General features: G+C 43.9%; 5 protein-coding genes across 5 annotated transcripts; 1 reads left to right on the forward strand and 4 right to left on the reverse strand.

Moving 5' to 3' along the window:
* Positions 1-1,729: 1,729 nt before the first annotated feature.
* LOC4334663 (cell number regulator 10) lies at positions 1,730-2,791 on the reverse strand. The gene is made up of 2 exons (XM_015773812.3): positions 2,617-2,791; positions 1,730-2,382 (listed from the first exon to the last, which is right to left on the reverse strand). Exons 1-2 carry the CDS (start codon positions 2,681-2,683, stop codon positions 2,024-2,026), a joined length of 426 nt encoding a protein of 141 aa, XP_015629298.1. The 5' UTR covers positions 2,684-2,791; the 3' UTR covers positions 1,730-2,023.
* A 6,640-nt stretch (positions 2,792-9,431) lies between these two features.
* On the reverse strand, positions 9,432-10,471 carry LOC4334664 (uncharacterized). Its single transcript, XM_015774492.3, has one exon. It carries the CDS (start codon positions 10,250-10,252, stop codon positions 9,647-9,649), a length of 606 nt encoding a protein of 201 aa, XP_015629978.1. The 5' UTR covers positions 10,253-10,471; the 3' UTR covers positions 9,432-9,646.
* A 3,087-nt stretch (positions 10,472-13,558) lies between these two features.
* On the reverse strand, positions 13,559-14,462 carry LOC4334665 (putative invertase inhibitor). The gene has a single exon (XM_066308764.1). The coding sequence runs from the start codon at positions 14,306-14,308 to the stop codon at positions 13,763-13,765; it is 546 nt and encodes a 181-aa protein (XP_066164861.1). The 5' UTR covers positions 14,309-14,462; the 3' UTR covers positions 13,559-13,762.
* Positions 14,463-14,544: 82 nt separating this feature from the next.
* LOC4334666 (uncharacterized) lies at positions 14,545-19,148 on the reverse strand. Its single transcript, XM_015777709.3, has 7 exons — positions 18,718-19,148; positions 17,438-17,629; positions 17,054-17,326; positions 16,718-16,820; positions 16,181-16,299; positions 15,714-15,869; positions 14,545-15,210 (listed from the first exon to the last, which is right to left on the reverse strand). The coding sequence occupies exons 1-7, from the start codon at positions 19,054-19,056 to the stop codon at positions 14,608-14,610; spliced, it is 1,785 nt and encodes a 594-aa protein (XP_015633195.1). The 5' UTR covers positions 19,057-19,148; the 3' UTR covers positions 14,545-14,607.
* A 3,772-nt stretch (positions 19,149-22,920) lies between these two features.
* LOC107276449 (uncharacterized) lies at positions 22,921-24,477 on the forward strand. Its single transcript, XM_015776492.3, has 3 exons — positions 22,921-23,269; positions 23,354-23,421; positions 23,781-24,477. Exons 1-3 carry the CDS (start codon positions 23,077-23,079, stop codon positions 24,300-24,302), a joined length of 783 nt encoding a protein of 260 aa, XP_015631978.1. The 5' UTR covers positions 22,921-23,076; the 3' UTR covers positions 24,303-24,477.
* The last annotated feature ends 25 nt before the right edge of the window (positions 24,478-24,502 follow it).

Raw genomic sequence — 24,502 nt, forward strand, 5'->3', positions numbered from 1 at the left:
CAGGCGGCGATCTAGTGTCCTTCAGGGGTGGACGAAAAGCTCGTAGCTCGTTTGGCTTATAACAAACTCGGCTCGGCTCGTTTCATTTTTCTAATGAAAATCGGATTCGTTGACAAGTTAAGAGACCTTATTTGAACTTATTTCAATTGGCCGATCTGCTGGCCCATTTAGCGGCACGCTGAGTCCCTTAAGTGGGCCGGCTGACATCGCCAACCGAACCAGAAGGCCCGAAGGCCCAACTTTGCTTTGCAGGAGAAGCGAAGGAAGTGAGTACAGTATGGGGTCTGGCCCAGCCTTTCCTTACTACAGGTATAAGGTGTTTACAACCGTCAGATCAAACGAAACCGACGGTGGCTAATAAATTTGGGGCATATACATCATGCAGATTAACCTAATTAACCATCATCACACACATCTTAATTTGGAGATTTACAAGATTATCAATGGCGAGGTTAATAATTAGGGGATCTTTAGTAATGCAGGTCGTAATTTTGAAGTCGTGGAGAACGAGTAATACAAATGTTGTTGATATATATTTCCAGGCTAGCTTGGCCACTGAAGTAAAGACCGAGTTTAATTTATATTATTAAAAAATTCTAGGTCGTTGATAGTACCAGTAGTTGACAATGCACTATTGTATAAGCGTGGATACGGCTATACGCGTACTAATTAAATCTTACTGAATGAGGTTAGATGCGCGTTGTTTAATTGCTTGTGTCGTCTACCACACATCGTCAAAAAGATGAAGTGTCGTTCCTTCCGAATTTTCAGCAAAACATATAGCTAGACGTAGTTTTCATAAACTCTAGTACTAGACACTACTCTTTCAATACATACACCATTATTTTATACTTAAATTTAATACTATTTATCTCACATGATGTCTTGAATGTTGCGTAGAAACCATATCTCATGCAAGATATGGTTTCCTTCTCTTTTCTCATTTATTCACTTGCCACATCATTTTTCATCTTAGTTGGTAGCTTATTTAATGTTATGGATATCATCCTAATCATTTGGTTGAAAATGGTCTAAATTATTAGAACTCGTGATATATGCGAAATGAACCTAACAGTGCATTTTTTTTACCCTACAAATCTGCGTACTATAAGTTTCACAGCCAACGACGCTTTGTTTGGCCAATTATTTAAGTACGAAGTATACACAATCTCGTTGACCCATCACCATCATAACCACATGCTGCCAACGAAACACAAGATTAGCTAGCTTGATCTGCATGTTGTCGGTCAACAAGGAGGATGGACACAGGTTACAATTAATATGAGAAAACATAAGAAATGTTATCGATAACCCTACCTTATTGAAAATAATTATCATGGTATAAGCGTCTTTGTTTCAGAAATATCATCATCATTAGGTTTCCGTTAGCAACTATCCGTTAAGTGTTATAAAAAGATCATTTTACCTCTATTTAGTGTTATGAAAATTATCCGTTACAATAATTTAGTGTAAAGAGCAACCTACAAATTAGTACAGTCATAACACCTACAAATTTAGTGCATTATATTGGATCAAACACCTACAAATTTAGTGCATTATATTGGATCAAACACCTACAAATTTAGTGCATTATATTGGATCATGTGCTTTGGAAAAATAATATGTCAAATCTTATTAGTTTGTGCAAGATTTAATAGAGCAACAAGTAATTTGAAATGAGAGGAGTCTTTCCAAACACGGGGCCGGCAGCTAATTTGCAGCAAATTAATAAATACAACAAACAATTGATTAAGTGCAGAGAATTACAAACAAAACCTGACCATGCGTCACCATACTTACACAAACTTAATTACAGGAGTATATAGAGGCATAGTAGATAGTATCAAGTAAAAAAACGCATATAATTAATATACCACTTATAAATTTCTTTTAAAAAACTGGATACTATAACTAGCTCCCAAAAAAAAAACTTTTTTTTAACTGGACACCACTTCACACGCCCAAAGTACGATCGATCGATGATATGATAGATACGAGGTGACGCTATAGCTAGCTAATCCATTTAACGGCCCATGTGCTGCACGGCGGGCGCTGCGGCGGCGGCGGCGCCGCGCTGGACGTTGAGGTCCCATCCGAGCTTGGGGTCGTAGCCGCGGGCGACGAGCTCGCGGTACTCCTGGCACAGCGCGCACTTGTTGCACCAGAAGTGGACGCAGCAGTCGGCGCAGGCGGCGTCGTCGCCGAGGCCGTACTGGGCGCGCATCTTGCCCCGGTAGACGCAGGAGTAGACGAACTGGCAGCCGGTGACCGTCGCCAGCAGCGCGTACAGCGCGCCGCTGGTGCCGCACGACGTCGACCCCCTGTCCACCATCTCCGCCACCCGCCCGAACGTGATGCACGGGCACCAGCACGTCATGCAGCCTGCAGATCAATGTGAACTAATAAGTTAGTTACAGATCAGAACTAACGAATCAGTGTTCATGATATGATCTAGCACAGTAGAGATTATCTGCACTACTGCTGATGTAGTAGTAGACATTAACGTGGGGATCCGAACCCACGTGTCAGCTACGGCTACTGCATTAGTAGTACTACGGAGGATTTGCATATGATCTAGCCATGGCACGGCGGCCGGCGGCGAGGACGAGGACGTACATAGGCCGCAGTCGTCGAAGCAGTCCAAGAGGCCGGTGGACCAGGCGGCGGCGCTTGGCTTGGCCATCGATCTCCTACTTTCCTTTAATTTCCTTCGCCGGTGTACAATTACCTGCTGCTGCAAATTAAGGATGTGATGGAGTTGCTGGTACCTTAATTAGCTTGTGGTGGGAATGAGCATGAGCTGGGAGTGAGGGGACGCTTTATATAGTGCGCGAGCGGCGAGTTGAACTCTGGTATGTGTGTATGCTTCGAATTGATTGGTCGGATCAATGCAGTAATCATGCACGCATGTTTGACCGGCCGGTCCAACCACCGTTTCGTTGACCCAATACAGTTGACGGCTCGCTGCCAGAAGCAGCACTAGCTAGCAGCCAAATATAACCTTGGTAAGGTCGTGTTTACTTCACCTCCAACTATCTTCAACTTCCAACTTTCCATCACATCATATCCAAAACTTTCCTACACATATAAACTTATAACTTTTTTTTCAAACTTCCAACTTTCCACAAACTTCCAACTTTTTTCAGAAACTAAACACAGCCTACCTACACTTCGAGCGTAATCCTTAACCTGAGGATTTGTTTGATCAATTTTATTTTCTTTTTTTAAGGTAACTAGCTGGGTACCCGCTCAAATTGCGTGACTAGCATATGTACAAATTTATCTGCTTTTTATATATGACTTTTATTTAAAATTTGTTAAATAGCTTGTATCTTGTTGTCATCTTTGAAAGGCCGAACATTATCATCCCGTGTTTCTAATCGTATAGTTTTTACCAGTTACTCCTTTATCACACTACCAGTTGTGTTACTCGTATTTGCTTAATCTACCACGGCTTCTATTCATCCTACTTGGGACATTTAAACACTAAATCTTGCATTTTTAGAGTTCATCGTCTTATTGGGTTTCGTTTTTACGATTTTCAGAACACCTGTCAAACATCGTTACTGTACTCCTCTACGATCCATATGTTTGTCTCCTCTTTTACTGCCATTGAGAATGAAACATAATTATCGTTGGGTTTATTTTTTTTACTTTGTAAAAGTCCCACCAAACCATCAACGACTTCACCATTGTACTTCTCTATGGCCCGCCCGCTATTTCTCCTCTAATTGTCATTAAGATATTAAAATATCAAACATGATTATTACTGCAATTTATTTATTTATTACTTTCTAAATGTTTTGATTAATTTGAGTCCAATTCTATCTCATGGTTTTGATCGAAAATGATTGTAATATGTCTCGTGTGATTTAATAAAGTCCTTTCCCCTGAAAAGAAAAATGTCACACACTCCAACAACGTACGCAGCAAGTCGATTTCCCGGAAGGATATGCTACAGCGATTCGTCTTACAAACCGCGAACGTTGGTTCGTTAGTTTACCAGCTGATCGAGAGTTTACATTAATATATTATGTGTTGTGTTGGGTTAGGTTAGCTGCCACCACCATCTTATATACTCCCTCGATTTTTCTAATTAACGTGCAACGCCAACTTTTAACGAGTTGTTTAACCATTTATTTTATTAAAAAAATTATATAAGTATTATTTATTTTTCTGTGATTTATTTTATCATCAAAGAGTATATAATTTTAACTTATATTTTTATATATATTTTAAATAATACAAATGGTGAAACGTCGGTGTCATAAATTAAAAAACAAACGTACTTACTACTACATTAATGATATGTAACGCCCATTAATTTGCCCATGTGCATGCAAAAATGTACTGCGTTGGGGAACTGATGGAATTTCTGCGATGTTTCTTGCAAAACGTATGGCATGAATAATCCATGGATTTTAATTTCTTCAAATCCCACGAGAGGAGAGGAGAGGAGAGGACCCCGTCTGATACTGAAAGTGCCGTGCCGCTTGATAATTGATGGATAAATTACGTATACCAACAACCAAACTTTCCACCACCACCACCGCACTTGATCCACTCCGTGTCCGGCCAAAACAACGTGTGTTTGTCGCATGGACACTCTCGACTGCGCCGCCGCTGCACTGCACGTGATTGCGGTGCCGGATACGCAATTAGCTATATCCGGTCAAATACTCAAATCAGTTTGCGAAAAAGGACCAAATTTATGCGAAACCAAGCAGGTATAGTTAACTTAACAAGTAAGGGTGTGTTTAGTTTACGCCAAAATTAGAAATTTGATTAAAATTAGAACGTTGTGACAAAAAAGTTAGAAATTTGTGTGTAAAAAAATTTTAATGTGATAAAAAAATTAAAAATTTAAATTAAAGAAAAAGTTGGGAACTAAAGCAGCCCTAACTGTCGTTGAACAAGCCGTGTGTTCGGAACAAGTGCCCAATATAAATGCGCGTGGGACTTAGTTTCCCTAGCAGTGTTTCCGTGGGGCTCAGTTTTGCACATGTTTGTACCTCCATTTTTCTTCGTACGACTAGCAAAAAGCACATGTTTTGCTACGGTTATAATGTCCATACTTATTTAGGTTTTGTTTAGTTCCAAACTTTTTCTTCAAACTTTTAACTTTTCCATCACATCAAAACTTTTCACACACATAAACTTCTAACTTTTCCATCACATCGTTCCAATTTCAACCAAACTTCTATTTTTGGCGTGAACTAAACACACCCTTAGTATATGTTGTTCATTTGATTCAAACAAATATTAAACTCTTGTTTAATATTAAAAAAATTAGGGACTAATTTGTAAAAATGTGCAGGAGTAATTGTGGTGGATTGATGGTAGTTCCATACTTCCATCACCAATATTATCTTTTATAGTAGTAATATATATATTAATTTGACAAATAACCACCACTAGAGAAATGATCTTTACTACCAGTTTAAAATCCCCTTTATTCTCGGTTGTAGCAGCTAAGAATAGCTAGTAAAGCGAGACTAAAAATCGAAATCTTTAGTACCAGTTAAAAGAACTAGTACTAAAGATACATACTAAATCAAAAATAATATGTGGGATATGAGATTTAAACTTCAGCCCTCACGCATGTTACCATCGCACATACTACACACATCTGACTTGGATGGAGATGCTTTATTTGTAAACTAACCTTGGAGATATCTTTAATATCGGTAAGTAACACCAACCGGAACTAAAGATTCTCCATCTTCAGTCTCGATTGTCTTTAGTCTCGGTTGGTAAAGATGTATTTTTATTACCGGTTGGTAACACCAACCAAAACTAAAGACGTTTTTAGGACTTGGATTTTTCAAACCGATACTTAAAAATATCTTTAGTAATGATTCTAAATCTAACCGAGATATTTGTGTTTTGGGTACCACGATAAAAGATTGGTTGTCCAGTAGTGAACAAACTAAATAAGGACGTAGAATGTGTTAAAAAAAAGACGCTGAACACTCGCTTTGATTTGGAAAAAGAGTTATTCACTCTATTTTTAAATATATAATGTTCATGATTTTTTACATAACAGTGATCATTTGTCTTGTTAAAATATTTAGTACAAATATAAAAAAATATTAGTTACACACAAAATACCTTTAATGATAAAATAAATCATAACAAAATACTTCCTCTGTCTCAAAGTGTAGACATTTGTTAGGTTATCACGGGCATTTTTAAAGTAGATGAGAATGGTTGAAGAAATGGTGTGATTGGTTGAAAAAAGAAAGTAGGTGAAAGAGAATGGTTGTGATTGGTTGAGAGGAGGATCGAGGTAGGTGAAAAAATAGCTTTATTATGGGACAAGGTATTATGCTAGAAATAACTATATTTTATAATGAAAGTTATAAATAATAGTTTTTAATAAGACAAATACTCAAACGTAATAATGAAATGTCAAAACATCACACACCCCTAGTTTTTGAAAATGAGGTAAGCGATTTTCTTTTTGTCAGCTAATCGTGTTCAAAGTGACTGAAATGCGTGTTGTGTCGTTCTTGATATTGCAGACCTTAGAGGGCCAATGGGCTCCATGTCCTTTTGATGCGTTATTTTCAGCAACAACCACTTAGTACTAGAGTATTAGAGCACCTGTAATGGTAAAGTAAGGTGCTATTTATAAAACATGTACATCTCAGCAATAGACTAAATTAATTGTAAACCATCTTAATAGTATGTCTATATGGGTATCTATAGCTCTCTAATGCATTGCCTCGTTTTTCTCTATAGACTATCTTCAGGTTAGTAGATAGCTTTGCTCTCTCTCTTCATTTAATCTCTTCCAAATAGGAAAATATGCTGACATAGATCTCTTATAGAGAGCCTATAGATAACCATTGCGGGTGCCCTTATGGACATGCTTCTTAAGCTATAAATAGTCTGATTTTCTAGAAATTTACTATATAAAAATTTCTTATACTCTGCAATTTCCTATACCACTTAGTAATATTTAAACATTTATTTGTAACTTATTAATATTTTGTTTATTTGTTTATGCCCTAATAATTATCGTAAAATCAGAATAGTCTACCATTCATCCCCTGCAATCCATATCCAGTGAGATCTTAATCTTCACACAAATAGCTAAAAAAGAAGTCAAGACTTGTAGTTGCTTGTATCTCTCTCATTCCAAGAGGTGAATATTAACAAATTTGGTTGTTAATTTGTTAATACTACACGATTGCAAACTTGTTTTTTTTTTGCAGGGAAAACTTGTAATATTTTATTATATTAAGATAATTGACCTTTGTTTGCAAAAAAAGAAAAAGAAAAAGAAAAAACATACAACCCGGTGGTGTTCGCCGTTCCACATAATTTTAGTTCGAAATTTGATCTATACAAGAAAATAATTCGACAAATTTGGTTGTTAATTGCTGCTGTAGTATTCACGTGTTCCATCACGTCCAATGTATCTGCCTCTTCCATCATTGGTGTCCGTGTCCTACCTGATTTCTTCTTCTTTGGTTCCTTTCGTTGTCTGCATCCTGCACATCTCCTTCCTCCGCAGAATTTAATCATGGGAGTTTGGAAAAACTTGCAAAGGGTGGGAGAATTCAGCCGGCCGGTCTAGTGTCCACTAGTGCCTAAGTCTTAGTATCTCTTGGGGCACTCACAGTACAAACACCGGACCTCGTGGCTTAGCCAAAAAAAAAAAACACACACAAAGACACTCATTTCCACAGTGAAAGGATCCTATTTTGCATGGCCTAATTGGATAGAGATATTGTGCAAGGCAACTAAGCCCACAACAAGCGTGACCCGGGTCCGGCTAGCACGGGCGAGCGTTCCTTCACCCACCCTTGCTCCCGTTTTCCTCCATCCCATCGCGAGCTCGCCTCCTTCCACTCCGCCCCACCCACCGCTCCTCCTCCCGGTCCGTCACGACGGCCCGCTCTCTCCTCGGCACGCTCGTCCTCGGCATCTGCCACCTCCTCTCCCTCGTTCTTGGCGGCAGCTCGCCGGTGCGCGCGTGGCCGCCGGCTCTTGTCGGCGGGAGGCATCTCCGGCTGCCGTGGCGGCATCGGCCACCACCACCGGCCTCGCCGCCGCCCGCCGCGTCGGCCACCAGCCCACCACCACCCGTCGCGTCAACCACCATCACCGGCCTCGTCGCCGCCCACCGCTCCACCTCCCGGTCCGCCGCGGCGGCCCATTCTCCCCTCGGCGTACGAGGTAGATGTGGTGGCCGCGGCGGCGGATGTGGTGGTCGATGCGGACTCGGGAGCACCGGCGGTGGGCGGCGGCGGATGGATCTGCCTTTCTCGATGGTGGGAGCGGCAGGGCGGCGGATGTGGTGGTCGATGCGGACTCGGGAGCACCGGCGGCGGGCAGCGGCGGACGGGTCCGCCTTTCCTGACGGTGGGAGCAGCGGGGGTGGCGGGAGCAGACGGCGTGGGAGGAGAAGAATCGGTGGTGGGAGGAGGAAATTGCTGTGGTAGGAGAGGATTTTTCGAGGGTGATTCGGGGTTTTCGCCGGGCGGAATCGACGCGAGGGCACGGGCGGCCAAGAAACGCTGCTCACAGCGCGGGTGCCTCACGATTTCGGCGCCGCGCGTGGATTTGCCTCGACGAAGTTTTGCGCCCCTCTTGTGGGCACGAGACACCTAGTTTGGTCGCGGGCGCATGCGACACGTCGACCAAAATCCGATGTGGCGCAACGAGGTTCCGGTCTAGCTCAGCACAGTGTGAAAGACTTTATAGTATCCCCAAAGGAACACAAAGATAAGTTTTCTTTTTCTACTCCTATATATAACAATTAATTGACAAAAGAAAGAAAATTAAGAAGGTCCCAGCCGTAGCCATATTTAAGTTAGACCTAAAAAATAATATCTGATTAGCACTCTATAGTCAACATATGAGTTGAACTGAGCCATAATGCCCTTTAATTAAGAATGATTCAGTTTAGAATTATTATAATATAAACTATTAGGAGTAAGCTTAAACAAACATATAGCTTATTATGATAGATTATTACAATCTATAAACCAGATTACTATAATATAATAATCCACTCTAAAGATGTTTTTTTAATTATTGGGTGGCTAACAACTAACAAACGACTAATAATATAGAGATACAAACAGCTAACAGCTTATTTTATGTCCGCTTATTATAATTCAGCTTATAGTAATCTGGCTTAACAATCTAGATTACAATAATCTTAAACCTTAAAATCATGATCACACTGGCTCAGTAAGCTTAGAGAGGGGAGAGAGAGAGATGCATATATGACAAAGAAAGATTATAATCTGATGATTTATTAGTTAGCTAATGAACGAATCAACCACTTTATTGATGGTTAAACAAAACATTCAACGAATTAGAAGAGCTAATTAATTAATTAGTGCCTGTTCAGATTGTAGCCAAAATAAATCTTACCAAATTTTGGCAATATCAAAATTTTGGCAAGATGATAATGTTGTCCAAATTTTGGCAGGATTTCTTATATATTTATCAAATTTAGTAGCAAACTAAACGTAGACATTTTTTTGACAACTTTAAAAAAAATGGTATGGTTGAAAATGACGTCAAATTGAACGGGCCCTTAATTAACCTAATCAAAATACCTGAACACGATCGATCAAAAATGGAGATGAGAAGTCACATGAGCGATTAGTACATTATGAATTGATCATAACTGGACATCCGGTATTAGTTCGTCCGAGTGTTCATCAGCTGACGGCTCCGGCGCCGGCTCGCCGGCCGTTCCGATGACCATCTCGATGAGCGCGCCGGTGACCCGCATGAACTTCTCGAACGCCTCGTTCTTGTCGAGCAGGGTGGCCTTGACGGTGGAGTCCGGCGCGTCCCGGCAGCTCTCCTCGCACGACCACGTGTCCCTCTCGGCGACGTCCATGAACAGCCGCACGTCCTTGAACTTGGCGTCGAGGTCGACGACGCCGCCCTCGGTGTCGTCGAGGTGGGAGACGGCCTCCTCGATGTCCTGCGCGCACTCGTCCAGGCACTGCCACATGTCGGTGTCCTTCACGATGTCGAGCTCCGCGCGCGCGAACGTGCCCGCCGCCGCGCCGATGGTGGCGGCGGAGCGGACGGCGTTCTCGGCGAGGACGCGCGGGTCGCCGGTGTTCCTGCACTCCGGGATGGCGCCCAGCACGGTGATGCACACGTCCGGGTGCGGCGTCTTGGCGCACGTCATCATCAGTGGGCTCCCCGCCGCGGCGGGGCGGAGGAGGAGGATCAGGAGGAGGAGCCGCACGGAGCCGCGTGTCGCCGCCATTGTCGTCGATGGAGGATCATGGGTGGAGGCACCGCGGCGAGCGATATATGGTGGTGGGGAGCGGGAGTTGGGTTCGTGTGGTCGGGAGCGTTTTGTGAGCGAGGCGTGCTAATGCTGCCATGGCGAGAGATGCGCGGGCGGGATCCGCCATGGACGTGGGAGAGCTTGCATGCAGCGAATTAGCGGAAGTGAGTTGAGGCTGAGCTGACTCCCACCCATTTCTGCGGCGGCTGTCTCGCTGGAGAAGACGACCGGTTCGCGGAGGAAGCAAATCAGACTCACTCTCTCTCTCACACACACACACACTCTTGGGCTTTTTTTGTATCGGGTTATCTTGGGCCGAATATGCCAGGGGGATCGAAAAAGTGGGGGAATAAGTTCATCTGAGGTCCCTGAACTTGTCAACGAATCCAATTTTCGTCCTTGAACCCCAAAACCAGATACAACGGGTCCCTCGACTATAAAAACCGGTGCAGATAAGGTCCATCGGCGGTTTAGATGGCGGTTTTGACTAACGTGGCGCCTACGTAGCTATTTTTGACTCGATCTTCATCGGATGTGGCACTGACGTGGCGCTTACGTGGCAATTCGATCCAGAAAAATAATAAAACCTGTGGGACCCACATGTTAGTTACACAAAAAAATAATTAGAAAATGGTGGGGCCCACGTGTCATCCTCACCCTATCCTTCTTCCTCATCTCTCCCTATCTCCCCGCTCTTCATCTCTCTCCCCTCTCCTGTCTCTCCAAGTGCCACGGAACGGGGAGGTTCGGCGGCCGGCGGCACAGCGGTGGCGGCGGCACAAGAGAAGGGGAGGGCGCAAGAGAAGGGGCGGCCGGCGCACGCGCGGGTTCCTCATGGGAGGATCACGTGGGCTTCCATGCCGCCGCAGTTGTCGTCGTCGTCGTCCAGGTCGTCGCCACCCTTGAGGAATCCGGCGTTGTTGACGAAAAAATCGAACACACCGGCCTAGGAGATCTGCTTAACTCCTGTGCAGGTCCAAAGGTTGGTGAGATGCGGGCGTGCCAGTCAGTTTGATCCTGCAACTGACAAGATATGCAAATAGTAGATCAAAACAACCGATCGGCTGACAAGCCGATAGAGTAGTTCCAGCCGATAGTCGATAATAGCCGATGCCGATACCAGCCGATAGCGATAGGGTTTTGATAAATCGGCTATATGTCCAATGTAGATGATGATATAAAGGCAATCGGCTGATGATAATATAATATTGCAATATAATCCGGTATAAACCAATCGGCTAGCAATGATATGATAAATAAGCATCGATCCGAGGTTTAAAGCACACATCGGCTGGAGGTCCGATGTCATGAAATCCACAAGATTAGATTAAACAGTGAAACCTTTGTTGTCATCGCTAAATCCAACTTATATGTATATACAATCCTTATGAGCCGATGCAACGTCCAGATAACTCACCGGCTAAAACCCCGATGATACCCTTATTGGCAATCAAGAAGCAGGCTAGAGATTATGGTTCTAAGCACGACTTAGTAGATCAAACTTAACTGATGCAGCACTAAGTATGAAAAGAAACATTATATCTAGACAATCAAGCCGTTGACTGAGTTTTCAGGGTGGTAGATGTCTAAGCTAATCTAATCTAGAAACACGATTTAGCTAATACCGGCAAAAACCCTAAAACGAGAAGCAGCCGATAGAGCTAAATTGATATGCTAAGACTAGATTAACAGAGACATATGATAAATAGGTAGGCAAATATATCATCCAAACCAGAGCAATCCAAGAGGTCGAATGTACTAGTGCAGCCTTGAACGACGCCGACATAAATGATACAATTGCCTGGACCGGCGAAACATTGGACTTACCCCTTCGCCGGAGATCGAAGCCGGAGATCGAACACCGATGCAGCCCCGCGTCGGGTGCCAAGTCCCGCCAGACGATAAAATAAAGTAGAAAAGGTAAAAGGGGTGGCGATGCGCCGAATTGTATCGATCGTGGAGATAGATTACATAGACCCCGGGTGTACATATTTATACCCATGGGTTGATACAAGCCCTTGTCGGACAAGAAAGAAACTAACCTAAAGATAAAAGGAAAATATAAAGTCCTTATCGGACACACTTTCCTAAAGATAAAAGGAAACTAACAAACTATTCCTAATTAATAGATAAACTGCCATGCCGCATCCTCTTTAAACTCGGTCACTTAGGGATAAGTATCCTTTAGTAGATTGATTTCCTTAACCGAATATAGCAGGAATCCGACTATTGGCGACTTGATAACTCCCATCGGCTGATTCCGAGATGCTGCAGCAGATAATGATTCTAAGCCGATGACGTCTTTGCCGATTACCAAATTTCACTGTTAATAGGCGTGCGCCGGCCGCCCCGCTCCGCCCCCTTCACCCAACGCTCCCGCCACCGCAGTCGTCGTCGTCGTCGTCCAGGTTGTCGTCGCCCTTGAGGAACCCAGCCGGCCGCCCCTTCTCTTGCGTCGCTGCCGCCGCCACCGGCCGCCGAACCTCCCCGTCCAATGGCGCGTGGAAAGAGAGGAGAGGGGAGATAGGGAGAGATGAGGAAGAAGGGTAGGGTGAGGATGACATGTGGGGCTCACGTGGGCCCCACTATTTTTTAATTATTTTTTGTGTAACTGACATGTGGGTCCCACGGGTTTTATTATTTTTCTATATCGAATTGCCACATAAGCGTCACGTCAGTGCCATGTCCGATGAAGACCGAGTCAAAATAGCCACGCAGGCGCCTTGTCAGCCAAAACTGCCATCTAAACCACAGAAGGACCTTATCTGTACCAGTTTTGATAGTTGAGGGACCCGTTGTATCTGGTTTTGGGGTTAAGGACTAAAATCGGATTCGTTGACAAGTTTATGGACCTCAGATGAACTTATTCCGAAAGTGGGACGGGCGACTGTGGGCTGCAATAGTCTCCACGGCCCATCCAAGAATATTCGGCTCATCTGGATTATAGGATTTTGGGATAGTTTTTGTAGGATTTAAATTGATTTTGTGTGAAAACTGTAAAAATGATGATTCTAAGTACTCAGCCCTTTCTGGCCTTTTGTGAATCTCACTCAGCATCCAAAATTCCAAACCAATCGAATCGTACCACATTCGTCACCGGTTTTAGCCCGTTTGGTCTGTTACGTGATAGGTGATACCATCTATTTCACAAGCTAATGCATGATAAATACAATATTTACTCTTGAAATTGAAATTTGGCAGATTTACATAGCCTGATGTGTCCAACATAAATTTTGTTGGAAATTTGAAACGTTGCAATGAGACGTGCTCAAGTCATGAATATAACAAGAGAGAATTTGGTGGTCGTATATATACACGAGGATACATGAAATGCACATGATAGTACAGTGGTAAAGGGTATATGGTTTCAATCCCGATTCCGAGATCTCGTGTTCAATCTTTAACACGCTCATAATTTCTTTTTAATAAATGTTTGGATAGAGGTCTCCCCCTCCAAATCTCGTTTTTGTTATACACGATGATTTGCTACGGATGTTTGCTCATGGACGCATTGGTGAGGGCGAGGGCGATGGAGCAGAGCTTGGCGAGCTCGTCGATCCTGTCGGCGATCTCCGGGGCGGCGCCGCCCTCCGTCATCCGGCACTCGTCCATGCACGTCTCGCCGTCCGCCCTGGCCTCCGTCACCCACGCCTTGGCGCCGGCGGCGTCATGGCGCACCTCCATCGCCGCCTCGGACCGCCTCAGCTCCGCCACCGCCTCCTGGAACTTCGCCACGCACCCTTCCAGGCACTCCGGCGGCATGCCGCCGGGCATCTTCGCCAGGTTCCTCACGAACGACGTCGCCGCCGCCCCGCTCTCCGCCGCCATCGACAGCGCCGCCTCCGCCAGCGCCGGCATGTCCAACGCCGCCGCCCTGCTCTCCGGCCTCGCCGACAGCGCCTTCACGCAGTACGCCTCGTGCCTCGTGTGCCGGCACGCGTCCTCCACGGTCACCGCCGTGGCGGCGGCGCCCCGGAGGGAGATCGCGACGGCGGCGGCGACGACGACCAGACGGAGAGAAGCAGCAGCCATGTCGATCTGCGTGATGGCGAGCTAAATTTTCGTTTTCATGAAAACACTTGAAAGTGATGATATAGAGCGTGAGGCCGAGAGGATTTACAGCTGCATGCATGAGAGACCAACCGTACGGAGGATGTCCACGTCATCCGGTCAACGGAATGGTTCCAACTTTGACCATGCAAATTTAGCTTTAGTGGTATATATACAGAGTAGCATTGGGACAGAAATAACATGCAGGCATATGGAAATTGTTTTAGAACAATGCAATTTGCAAAGAATTGGATTAATAATTTATTGAGTTTTTACATAATTTACAAATCATTTGTTATTGTATCTACATTATCGTCTTTGAGCAGCTGTTCCAATAATGATTCCATTGTGCTTATGTAACTAGGCATGTAATGCTCCTTTATCATGTTTGGAGCTAGCCTTATTTTCCCATACAAATCTCTTGGCGTTTCATAAATGCTAATGATCTCATTGCTGCTGGATCCCTCACCAGGATTTGGGTCAGGTGAGGCCATTGCAACCATGTGAATAATTCTTCCAGGAGGGAAAAACTGGCGCGAACTGCAGGTTGGTAGCGGTTCTTTCAGCTTGTCTTTGATATCACAGTTCTGCTTCAGTGATTCTGGTTCCTCCTGCCCTGTCAAGGATGATTGTTCTTGTTCAGTGTCCAGTGATCCATTGATGTTCACATCCCCTTGTGCTGCAAAGCCTGATCCAGCAACAGACTTTGTACTGATAACATTATCGTTGCTAGATAGTACAATCTTTTCTTCAGAGGTAACAACTGATACAGCTGAAAAGTCCTGCTCTGTATTAGCAACGAGGTCCGTTTGATGCTGGTTGCAGTCTGTGCTTAGCCCATTTGTTACAGGCTGCGTGATTTCGGGGACATGTTTGAGCAAGGGCTGCATTGACAGAATAAATAGGGTGTCAGAAAATCGTCAATCCTCTCGTTGCTTTGCTTCTGTACTCACGTTGGCACTAATCAGTAAACCCAAGAGTTACTTTGCTTCTGTAAATTTTTGGAAGGTACACTGCACGGAGAAGCAGGAACTGTGCATGATGGAAATTCTCATTTTGCCCTTTTGTAATAGATGTGATGCTTGTATGGCCAATGGAAGGAAAATCATCCGTACCAAAGATATGCCTACTACCTAGTATACTAACAGATAATATTAGCATGCCCGCCACAGTGTTATCGGTGTTGATTGGGATTGGATGCTAGAAAGGATCGCTGGATCAGCTGTTAACAGTCATTAAAACCGCTGGGTAATCAAATTAATACTCGTGCTGGGTTCACATGTGGCTTAAGGACGCAAAATTATCATTGTGCTAGTTTAGGATCCAGTGACAAGTGACAGAAGCAATCATTTAAATAGTAGAAATTAAAGTGCCTAAGAGGTATTACCTCAGATATGCTAGAATCAGGATCTGTGTTCTTCTCTGTTGGATGAGATACTGACAGCATATGAGACTTTATGAAAGCTACACGCTTACTTATTGCCGTAAATAAGCTAAAGTGAGCTTGATCCTGCTCATCATCTAGCTTTGATGATACCATTACCTGCAGTAGAGACAAAAAAATCAGTGATGATAGAACACTGTTGGGAATCAGGTATATGGTCGTTTTCACAATTTATCAGAAATTTTATATGGCCACTGTCCAGTATGCCAATGAGGTTAACATTTCAAGTTTGAAGCTAAGATCTCCATTGCATCACATATTTCTTGAAATATCACAAGAAATTAATGTATTAACACTTTGCTAAGTTCTTAAAATGTTTCCTTGTTAATTACAAAAGAAGTTCATACTAGTGAAGGTCTGATTTTATTATGCTGACACATAAGACACTGGCCATCAGAAATTCAGAGTACCTCAGCTCGCAGGTTCTCAGCAGAAACTTTTGAAAAGGCCGGGACCACATCATTTCTGTTGATGAGAGAAGTGACAAATTCTTTGCCCGACTCCGCCAGCTCCCATGACATACAGGCAGCTATACAAAACAGGAACCCTTTAAAAATCTGAAAGCATTTCCTCTCTTAAATCTAGAAAATAGTATAACTGTCTCAGTTCCTGGATTAACTTGTAGCCTAATAAAATAAATCTTGCAAGTCAATGCAATTCTATCATATCTGTATAAAACAATGGCTAATTCTCCATCACTGTCCAATAATGCAAATTGTACACAAGAACGTTCAACCAAACAGTTGGCATGGATGAGATCATGAGAACATAGTGCCAAAACAACTTTTGTCACCCATTAAGTACTGAAACAGAACAAAGTTACAACTCAGGAAAATAATATAAGAAAACACCTGATAATCATAAAGCCATATAATATCTCGAAGGCACAATGCAAAAACTAAGCAAAGTGTGGCTTTAAAGATGTAAATCATGAATAAGTCACTTACGAGGAGCAAATGCCAGACACGTGCACGATGAGAACTCATGATGCTCATGAAGAATGTATGTCAGAATTGCTCCGATACCTGCTCCCATTGAATGCCCAATGACCTAGTACAAATGACAAATAAGGAGACATAATTTGGGTCAGAAATCTTCACAAAAATAAACATGACATAAAAGACAAAAGGAGAGATCTGATTACGCTTCTTAACTGTCTCAGTGATATTTATCAAAAACAAATTATTTCAAATAAGGTCATGTATATAGATCACAGCGCACTGCAGCGGCTACACCTATAAATTGTAGTCACTTCATCCATGCATAGCACTAATAAGAAATACCTTTATTTGATAATCAGGGAATTCTTGTACTGCCTTGTGAAGATGGGGCTTGGCAAGGTTAGCAATCCAACGAGCTGCAGCAAGCATCCCACAATGTGCATATCCTAAAACCACGTTGCTGATTTGTCCTTCACTTAAAACTATATGGTGAAAAGGAACCTCAGCAGCAGTTGCGGCTGTTAGGCGCTCCTTAGTACTGATAGCACCCCGAATGAAAAGCAGAAAGCACTTGGATTTTTTGTCACACACAAGCGCGAAAGAAGGTTGCATAAGCTGCATCAAGTTGATAGTTAAGAGTGAGTCAAAATGTGGAGGAACAAATACAAATTGTAAATGTGAGTACCTTAAGCATGAGATAAGAGGAATACAGTGATACTTACTCACCCTCGCCCTAGCCTTGTGAATAAGAATGTCTTCTTGATTGTACCCACCAAACTGAAGAAACGCTGAAAATGTTTTCTTTGAGTAGAACATGCAAATCTTCAAGTGCTCAAGTAGATAAGCTACTTCAGTGTGTGCGTCGTGACCTTTTAGTTGAAGGCAATCATTTCCACTATACTCATGCTGCAAATCACCCTAGAGCACACAAACAGGAAAAAATACAGTCACAATATGATTCCACACCATTGACTATGTAATATGTTCAAGACAGCTATACAGAACCAAGCTGATTATAATCTGCATAACTGAATTGCTTCAGCAAACAATCTACTACCGCCGAATTTACGTCTTAAAGAACAAAATGCTAGTTATGCTGATTCATCAGAACATCGGATAGCCAGCTTCTCTTCACTCACGGGAAGTACATCTTATTGAGTTTTGATGCATTGAATAGCTTTGCAAAGAACATCTGCAGATAAACAGAGTACATTATATTGAACTGAATGTTGAGTGCGTCCTGTTTCCTCTTCTTTGAGCAACCATTTTAGTTTTAGCAAGACAACAGAATTCTGGTCCAATTTTATTAGTTGTTCTTCTAGCAAATTCACACATGCGCAACAAAATAACCAGCTCTGTATAAAACGCATATCGATTGGTTATCAGAAGTTCAGAACAGTTGGAAACGTTTCTCACTTCAGATCAACATCTAGAGGAGACCTTGACCACCATGACCAGCTTGACTCTGAAAAAATCCATGAATCCGACCTTACGGATCCATGAGATTTACCCATATTTACATCAACGATCTTAAGTCCCGCACAGAATTTAAGTATGATCTGACATTGCAAGTACGAGGAATGTATTGAATTAGTGGTAGAGGTGAAGCTATTGTAAGCCACTGACCCAACATTGAGCCTTTATTTCCCAAATAAAAAGGCAAAAGCAGTCTTACTTGCAAGTCAAATCAAGTCAAACCTTGAAATAGTCATAAATCCTGCCTTTTACACCAAAATTTTCAGCAAGAGTAAAACTAAAACGAAGAAAAAGTCCACTCGAAGCAAAGCAACTACACGTTCCGCCGCTCAGTGCGATTTGAGCGCAGTTAGAACATCGTGATCAGTCGCTATCGTTAAAGCCATCGAGCGAAATGATCCTCAATTTGCAAGTAAGAAACGCAAAGCGCAGACACAGAAACGAACAGAAGAACTGAATACTGGCAGCATCGCAGTAATCGCGCACAAGAGCGAGGAATCACGAGGTGAAATGCGAAAAATCTCGCGGACCTGGCGCTTCATGTGGCGCTTGATCCCGAAGGCGATGCCGTGGAGGCCCCAGCGCCCGACGGTGAGGTCCCACGTGCGCCGCGCCGTGCGCGCGGCCACCGCCGCCGCCTCGCAGCACGTTGACGGCGGCCTGTACGGCCACTCCTCCTCCTCCTCGCCGCCATCCCCCGCCTCCCTCCCCCGCGCCTCCGCCCCGGACGACAACAGCCGCGACTCCTCCTCCTCCTCCTCGCCGGCCTCCGGCGCCGGCTGCGGCCGGCAGCATGCGAGGAGTATGTAGGCGAGCAGCGCGGTGCCCGAGGCTGCCGCCGCCCCCGCGGCGGCGACGGCGGCGGGCATCCGGCGATTCGCGGCGGCGGCGGCGGCGGCGGGGATTTGGGGCGATCGATCGCGAGGCGTTGAAGTGTGGGACGAAGTGGAGAAGAAGCTTCGGTTTGTTTGTGAAAGGGGTGGATTTGTAAACTTGAGACTTGCAACTTGCCCCCCAAGTGAAGTGAGGTGGTTTTTAAAATAAGGCACGGTTTAGTTTGGGAAAAATTTTAGGTTTAGTTATCACATTGGATACATGGATAAACGTTTGAAATATTAAACTTAGCCTAATAACAAAACAAATTACAGATTCTGCTAAGAAACTGCGAGACGAATTTATTAAGTCTAATTAATCTGTCATTAGCAAATGTTTACTGTAGGTTTGTAGCACCACATTGTCAAATCATAGCACAAATTAGGCTTAAATGATTCGTCTCGTAATCTATATGCAGACTGTGTGATTGGTTTTTTTTCCATTTAATACTACTTACACTCCATGCGTGTATCCAAACATTCGATGTGATAGGTGAAAATTTTGTTTTGCGAACTAAAGAGCCCCTAAGAAATTTGGTTTTCGAATTCGTCCTGGAATTTTTGGGAAGCTTGTGAGCCAAATATGTTTGGTTTGTGGAGGTCGTTTTCGAAAATAAAATGGTTTGCCGAGAGGGTGATGTCATCGCTGGATACTGACATTTTTCAGATGAAATAGTCTCCACTTGCATAATGTTCTTACATCAATGGCTGAATACCTTCATAATTTATGATAATTATAAAATAGTATAAATAAATAAATTAACTATTATAAAGTTTAAAACAATCTAAACATTTTTTCTAAAAGATTTAGTAGTATGTGCGTAAAGCTGTTTTACAAAAATCATAACTGAAAGCGTGTGTACTTGCATATTCATCGGTTAAGCATAAAAAAAAAACATGGCTGCGCATCAAGTACCATTTTTTTTCTTGGCAATAATTGTACTGTAGTGTTAGTATGCTCCAATCATTGTTCATGAGTAGGGCTCAGAGCACGTGATTTGCATTTGAATAGAAAAACACTACTATTCCAATTACGATAGAGATTGAATGAAAGGAAATTCGACATAACCCCAAACGCTATTCCATTTTTATTTGACATCACCACGATAAATTATCCATTGCAGGCGCGATGTTATTTACCGGATTGATCCATTTTCTTTTCCCCAAACAAAAAAAGGGAAGCATTTTCCCTAAGTTTCATAGGTCTACTAATTTTCAAGGAATGTTCTGGCTCTCGGTTCGCAATTTCGCATTGTAAAACGATCTCTAAAAATGGATTTATTGAATATAAGTACAGTACAATTTGCTTTCCTCACAGTCTTTTTTACGTTCGTGCTCGGTCAATCATCCAAACAAAACAGTGGATCTCAAGATCACAAAATGCTAGTAGGATTAATTATTTGTCCCCTTTTGCTAAAAGGCCCTGGTAGAAACCAGCAATTAGAAACAAGAACAGCAGCGAGCTCCGGATGCTTATCGACAAGGGAGAGCTGGTGGGCCCGGGATGACAGCGTGGATCACATGGAAGCGCCAATTGGTCAGCTCGACATGGCCCCACCGAAATGATTGCTGCCAAGAAGAAAAAAAAACCACGGGTTTTTTCTCACCCATTACTCCCCACACACACCGACATGTGGGCCCGCTTCTACCACTGGGCCCACATGTAAGAGGGCGCCAAGGACAATGAGGCCGTGGGTTTTACTCCGTGGTGACTGGTGAGTGATGATGCTGGCACCCTCGTGGGAAGATGCCGAGAGTTTGGAGCCCTGAGCTGTGGGGCCCACATGCAGTGGCACGTGAATGTTTTTTTTTTCCAAGAAGAAGATCTCCTTCTCTCCGAGCCGTTGGATCAAGCTACGGACGGCCAGATGGTGCTGGGAGGATATCCGTATGATCTTTCGAGTATCATCGCAACATGAAGCTCGAAAATCTTAGCCGCATTCTGCAGCCACCAAACTGTTTATAGCAGTTTAGCTCTGTCTGATTGCTGCTGCAGGCGAGCTACGCTTCAATAATCAATATGTCTTCTTTATTATTCTAGCATCAGATTTGAGTTTAGCTGTGAACAGCCACAATTACTCCAAAGGCTCTCTCATATTAGCAATTGGTTGGGTGTGTAAAATTTTTACACTGTTCCAAGATCAGCTTTGGATTCTTTGTTGCTTGTGTTTGGCGTCGCAAATTGGAACGTTGAAAAGATAGGGTTCGTGTTTAGCTAGTGTGTTCAGTCGTTCTTCAGGTCTTTGCAAAATGAAAATAGTATTTCATTGCTCATTGAAAATATTATTCTTTTATTGGCATTCTGTGGTGATCCAAGTATACTGGACAAAATTCTTGCATCGGCAACCGATGCATTAGCAGCCTAACTTGATACAGTGCTTCTGGTTGAAAGTCTCGAAGCAACTCTCTCTTTTGACTGAATTCATTTGTCAAGTAGCAGTAGAGTACTAGCCTTGCCAATCGATCGAGAATTCGACATAGCCACTGGTGTCAGGGTCTCACGGCTCAAGGAAAAACTAATCCTGCCTGGCTGACAAATGTTACAGAAATACAGTTCAGATTATTGAGAAATGTTTGGTTCAGTATGAACCTTCTGGTTCAGTCTCGTTGAAATGGCGACTGACTGACAACCGGAGTTTATTATCTGAAACTGTAAGACCATAATATACTGTTATTGTTTGTTGATTATTATACTACGAGTACTTCCAATCGTAGTGACAGTGTGAACAATCGGAACCTGAAAGCCAATCATCCAGCTGAATGTTTGGCGCAACTGGATTATGTGAGAAGTTTAGTCCAAGAAACAGGGACTGGTTCCATTCAGATGACGATCATCAGAGATGCGAAACTCTGAAATCTGAATGATCACAGCTCTGCATTTCCATTTCCAGATCAGTATTCGGTGTCATCAGGACTTTGATCGCCATGGCCAACCTAAAACATTGGACGTTTACAGCAACAGGACAAACACCAAATCTCGTCGGCGAGCTGCACTTGTTTGATCCCTGCAACCCTCTGTCCATACAACATGTACTCATTCGAGCAAGGAGAGCATCGGAAGATAATATAGAGAGACTAACATGTGGTACCATAAAAGATACTCCCATAAATGAGATGTTAAGTATTCCCTTCGTTTCATATTATAAGTCGTTTGACTTTTTTTTAAATCTTTTTTAAAAAAGTTTGATTAAGTTTGTAGTAAAATATAATAACATTTTCAATACAAAACAAACATGGTATCAAAATATATTCAAAGTTAAATATAATGGAGCTAATTTGATATCATTAATATTGCTATTTTTTTTCTATAAACTTAGTCAAATCTAAAAAAAATTGTTAAGAAAAAAGTCAAACAACTTATAATATGAAACGGAAGGAGTAGAAAATTTGGTGAAGTTTTTATTAGAATAAATTTTCAAAATCTATTAAGACTGTAATTTCTAGATCTTTTGGTTCCAATCAAAGCATATAGATCCATAAATGGACCTATTAAATTACGATAGTCTTTTTTAAGTCAAATATACGTACATAATTTATTTAATCTTTGAACCAACAATATGAGAAAGAAATTATCGATGATCGGAATTGTAGAAGTTTCACCAAATCTTATCATAATTATCAAATACTTATTATTAGAGAGAGTAATATGATAATAAGATATATTATTAAAAAACAGGATAAATATTTCTCTAGTAGTATGTGATGAATTTAATTGATCCGTGTTAAATCAAATCATTTTGTTTTTTTTATTTCCCTATTCTGATTTTTGTCGCTTGGCCGCAATTTGCGCTGTTGAATTCCCCCCTCGAGATCTCCTCTCATCGCTGCTTTGAACGGTACCGTCTCGCCACTCCACTCCTCACACGCAGAGACGAAGTGGACACGGTTACTATAACTGGTAGCATCTCGCCGCGACGCCTGCACTGCTCGGCTCGGCTCTCACTGCGGCCGATCGATCGATCGATCGAATGTGCATGGCCGTGGAGGTGAAGCGGATCGAGTGACGCGGTGGGGGCAATGGCAATGGCGGACGGCGGCGGCGGTAGCAAGGCGCAGGCGGTGAGGGAGGTGTGCGCGGCGTCGGCGGCGTTCTCCGCGTGCACGCACCGGCGCCGGCAGCGATCCCCGCCCTTCGTCGACTGGTACCTCGTCCTCGCCGTCGCCGACGCCGCCACCGAGGACGCCGTCAGGCGCCGCTACCGCCAGCTCGGTGCGTGCGACGCAATGCAATGCCCTGAATCGGATTACCTGATTTTGATTTGGTTCGATTTGATTTGGTTTGGTTTGCATGCAGCGCTGCAGCTTCACCCGGACAAGAACACGCACGCAAAGGCGGAGGTCGCATTCAAGATCGTCTCCGAGGTTGGTAATCTCTGCCTCCGCATGCTTCTTCTTCCTAATGATGGCTTGGAATCTTTGCCTTTTTTCTTGCTTTCAATTTAGTGGGTGGTTGCATTGCATTGGGCTCCTCTTCTTGGAGATATGGTCAATTTTCGATCGCCGCCACCATCGGTTACTGCAGCGGTGGTCGCCCACAGAGCGGCGTTTTCAAATCGATTTGAAACTTTGAATCCTCGTGGTTAACGTAACAGTGATTAAACGTGGTGATTTGCTACAGTTTTTACTGCCTCGTAATTAGTAGTACTAATTCTGCAAAAACCGTTTCGTTTCGTTGCGGTTTCTGCTTTTGATGCGACGATCAAATCGTGTAACGTGTGCAGGCGCACGCGTGCCTCACTGACGGGGCTCGCCGGCGAGCCTTCGACGACGAGCGGGCGGCGAGCTACTGCGCCGCGTGCCACGACAGGTTCAGGCACCGCGCGGAGAGGAGGACGCCGGCGGCGGCGACGGCCACCGGCGGCGCGCAGCACGGGAAGCACCGCGGCGGCGGCGGCGGGGGGAGGAGGATGCCCGTCGCGGCGCAGGCGCTGCGGGAGGTGCAGAACCGGCTCCGGGACGAGTGCCGCGTCATCGACAGCTGCCTCAAGGCCAACGGCGGCGGTGGCGCGCGGCGGCGGCAGTCGTTCCCGCTCTTCGACCCCTCCGACCGGCTGCGGTTCCCCGGCTACCCGCACACCCGCCCGCCCCCGCCGCCGCCGTTCGCCGCGGAGTTCTGCCGGTTCGAGGAGAACCTCGCCGCCGATCGGAACCAGAGATGGTGCGGCAGCGGCGCCGGCGAGTCGCCGGTGTATCAGATCAGAACCGCGCCGGAGCGCGCCGCAAGAACAAAGCGTCATTGGTGACGGACGAACTCCTGCTAGTGACATTGCAGATTTATTAGCTTCCATTCTCTCTCAAAGAATCGTTTACATTTTCAGATTGCTTAGCTTTCTTTAGTTCATTTTACGGCAACAAGAAGAGGAAAACAGTGAAATTCACTAAAAGAAGTTTAATAATATAGTCCACTGTCCACTGCTAGCTCCAATTCATCTATAGTCAATCT

Source organism: Oryza sativa, chromosome 3 (assembly GCF_034140825.1).
Source record: "Oryza sativa Japonica Group chromosome 3, ASM3414082v1".
Classification (NCBI taxonomy): Eukaryota; Viridiplantae; Streptophyta; class Magnoliopsida; order Poales; family Poaceae; genus Oryza; species Oryza sativa.

Excerpts from the sequence above, each read along its gene's own strand:
- LOC107276449 (XM_015776492.3), top strand. The coding sequence starts at position 23,077 with ATGGCAATGGCGGACGGCGGCGGCGGTAGCAAGGCGCAGGCGGTGAGG. Across the intron at positions 23,270-23,353 it reads GCGCCGCTACCGCCAGCTCG|CGCTGCAGCTTCACCCGGAC; the intron begins GTGCGTGCGACG and ends GTTTGCATGCAG. Across the intron at positions 23,422-23,780 it reads CATTCAAGATCGTCTCCGAG|GCGCACGCGTGCCTCACTGA; the intron begins GTTGGTAATCTC and ends TAACGTGTGCAG.
- LOC4334663 (XM_015773812.3), bottom strand. The coding sequence starts at position 2,683 with ATGGCCAAGCCAAGCGCCGCCGCCTGGTCCACCGGCCTCTTGGACTGC. Across the intron at positions 2,383-2,616 it reads CTTCGACGACTGCGGCCTAT|GCTGCATGACGTGCTGGTGC; the intron begins GTACGTCCTCGT and ends ATTGATCTGCAG.
- LOC4334666 (XM_015777709.3), bottom strand. The coding sequence starts at position 19,056 with ATGCCCGCCGCCGTCGCCGCCGCGGGGGCGGCGGCAGCCTCGGGCACC. Across the intron at positions 17,630-18,717 it reads AGCGCCACATGAAGCGCCAG|GGTGATTTGCAGCATGAGTA; the intron begins GTCCGCGAGATT and ends TGTGTGCTCTAG. Across the intron at positions 16,300-16,717 it reads GTGTCTGGCATTTGCTCCTC|CTGCCTGTATGTCATGGGAG; the intron begins GTAAGTGACTTA and ends TGTTTTGTATAG.
- LOC4334665 (XM_066308764.1), bottom strand. The coding sequence starts at position 14,308 with ATGGCTGCTGCTTCTCTCCGTCTGGTCGTCGTCGCCGCCGCCGTCGCG.
- LOC4334664 (XM_015774492.3), bottom strand. The coding sequence starts at position 10,252 with ATGGCGGCGACACGCGGCTCCGTGCGGCTCCTCCTCCTGATCCTCCTC.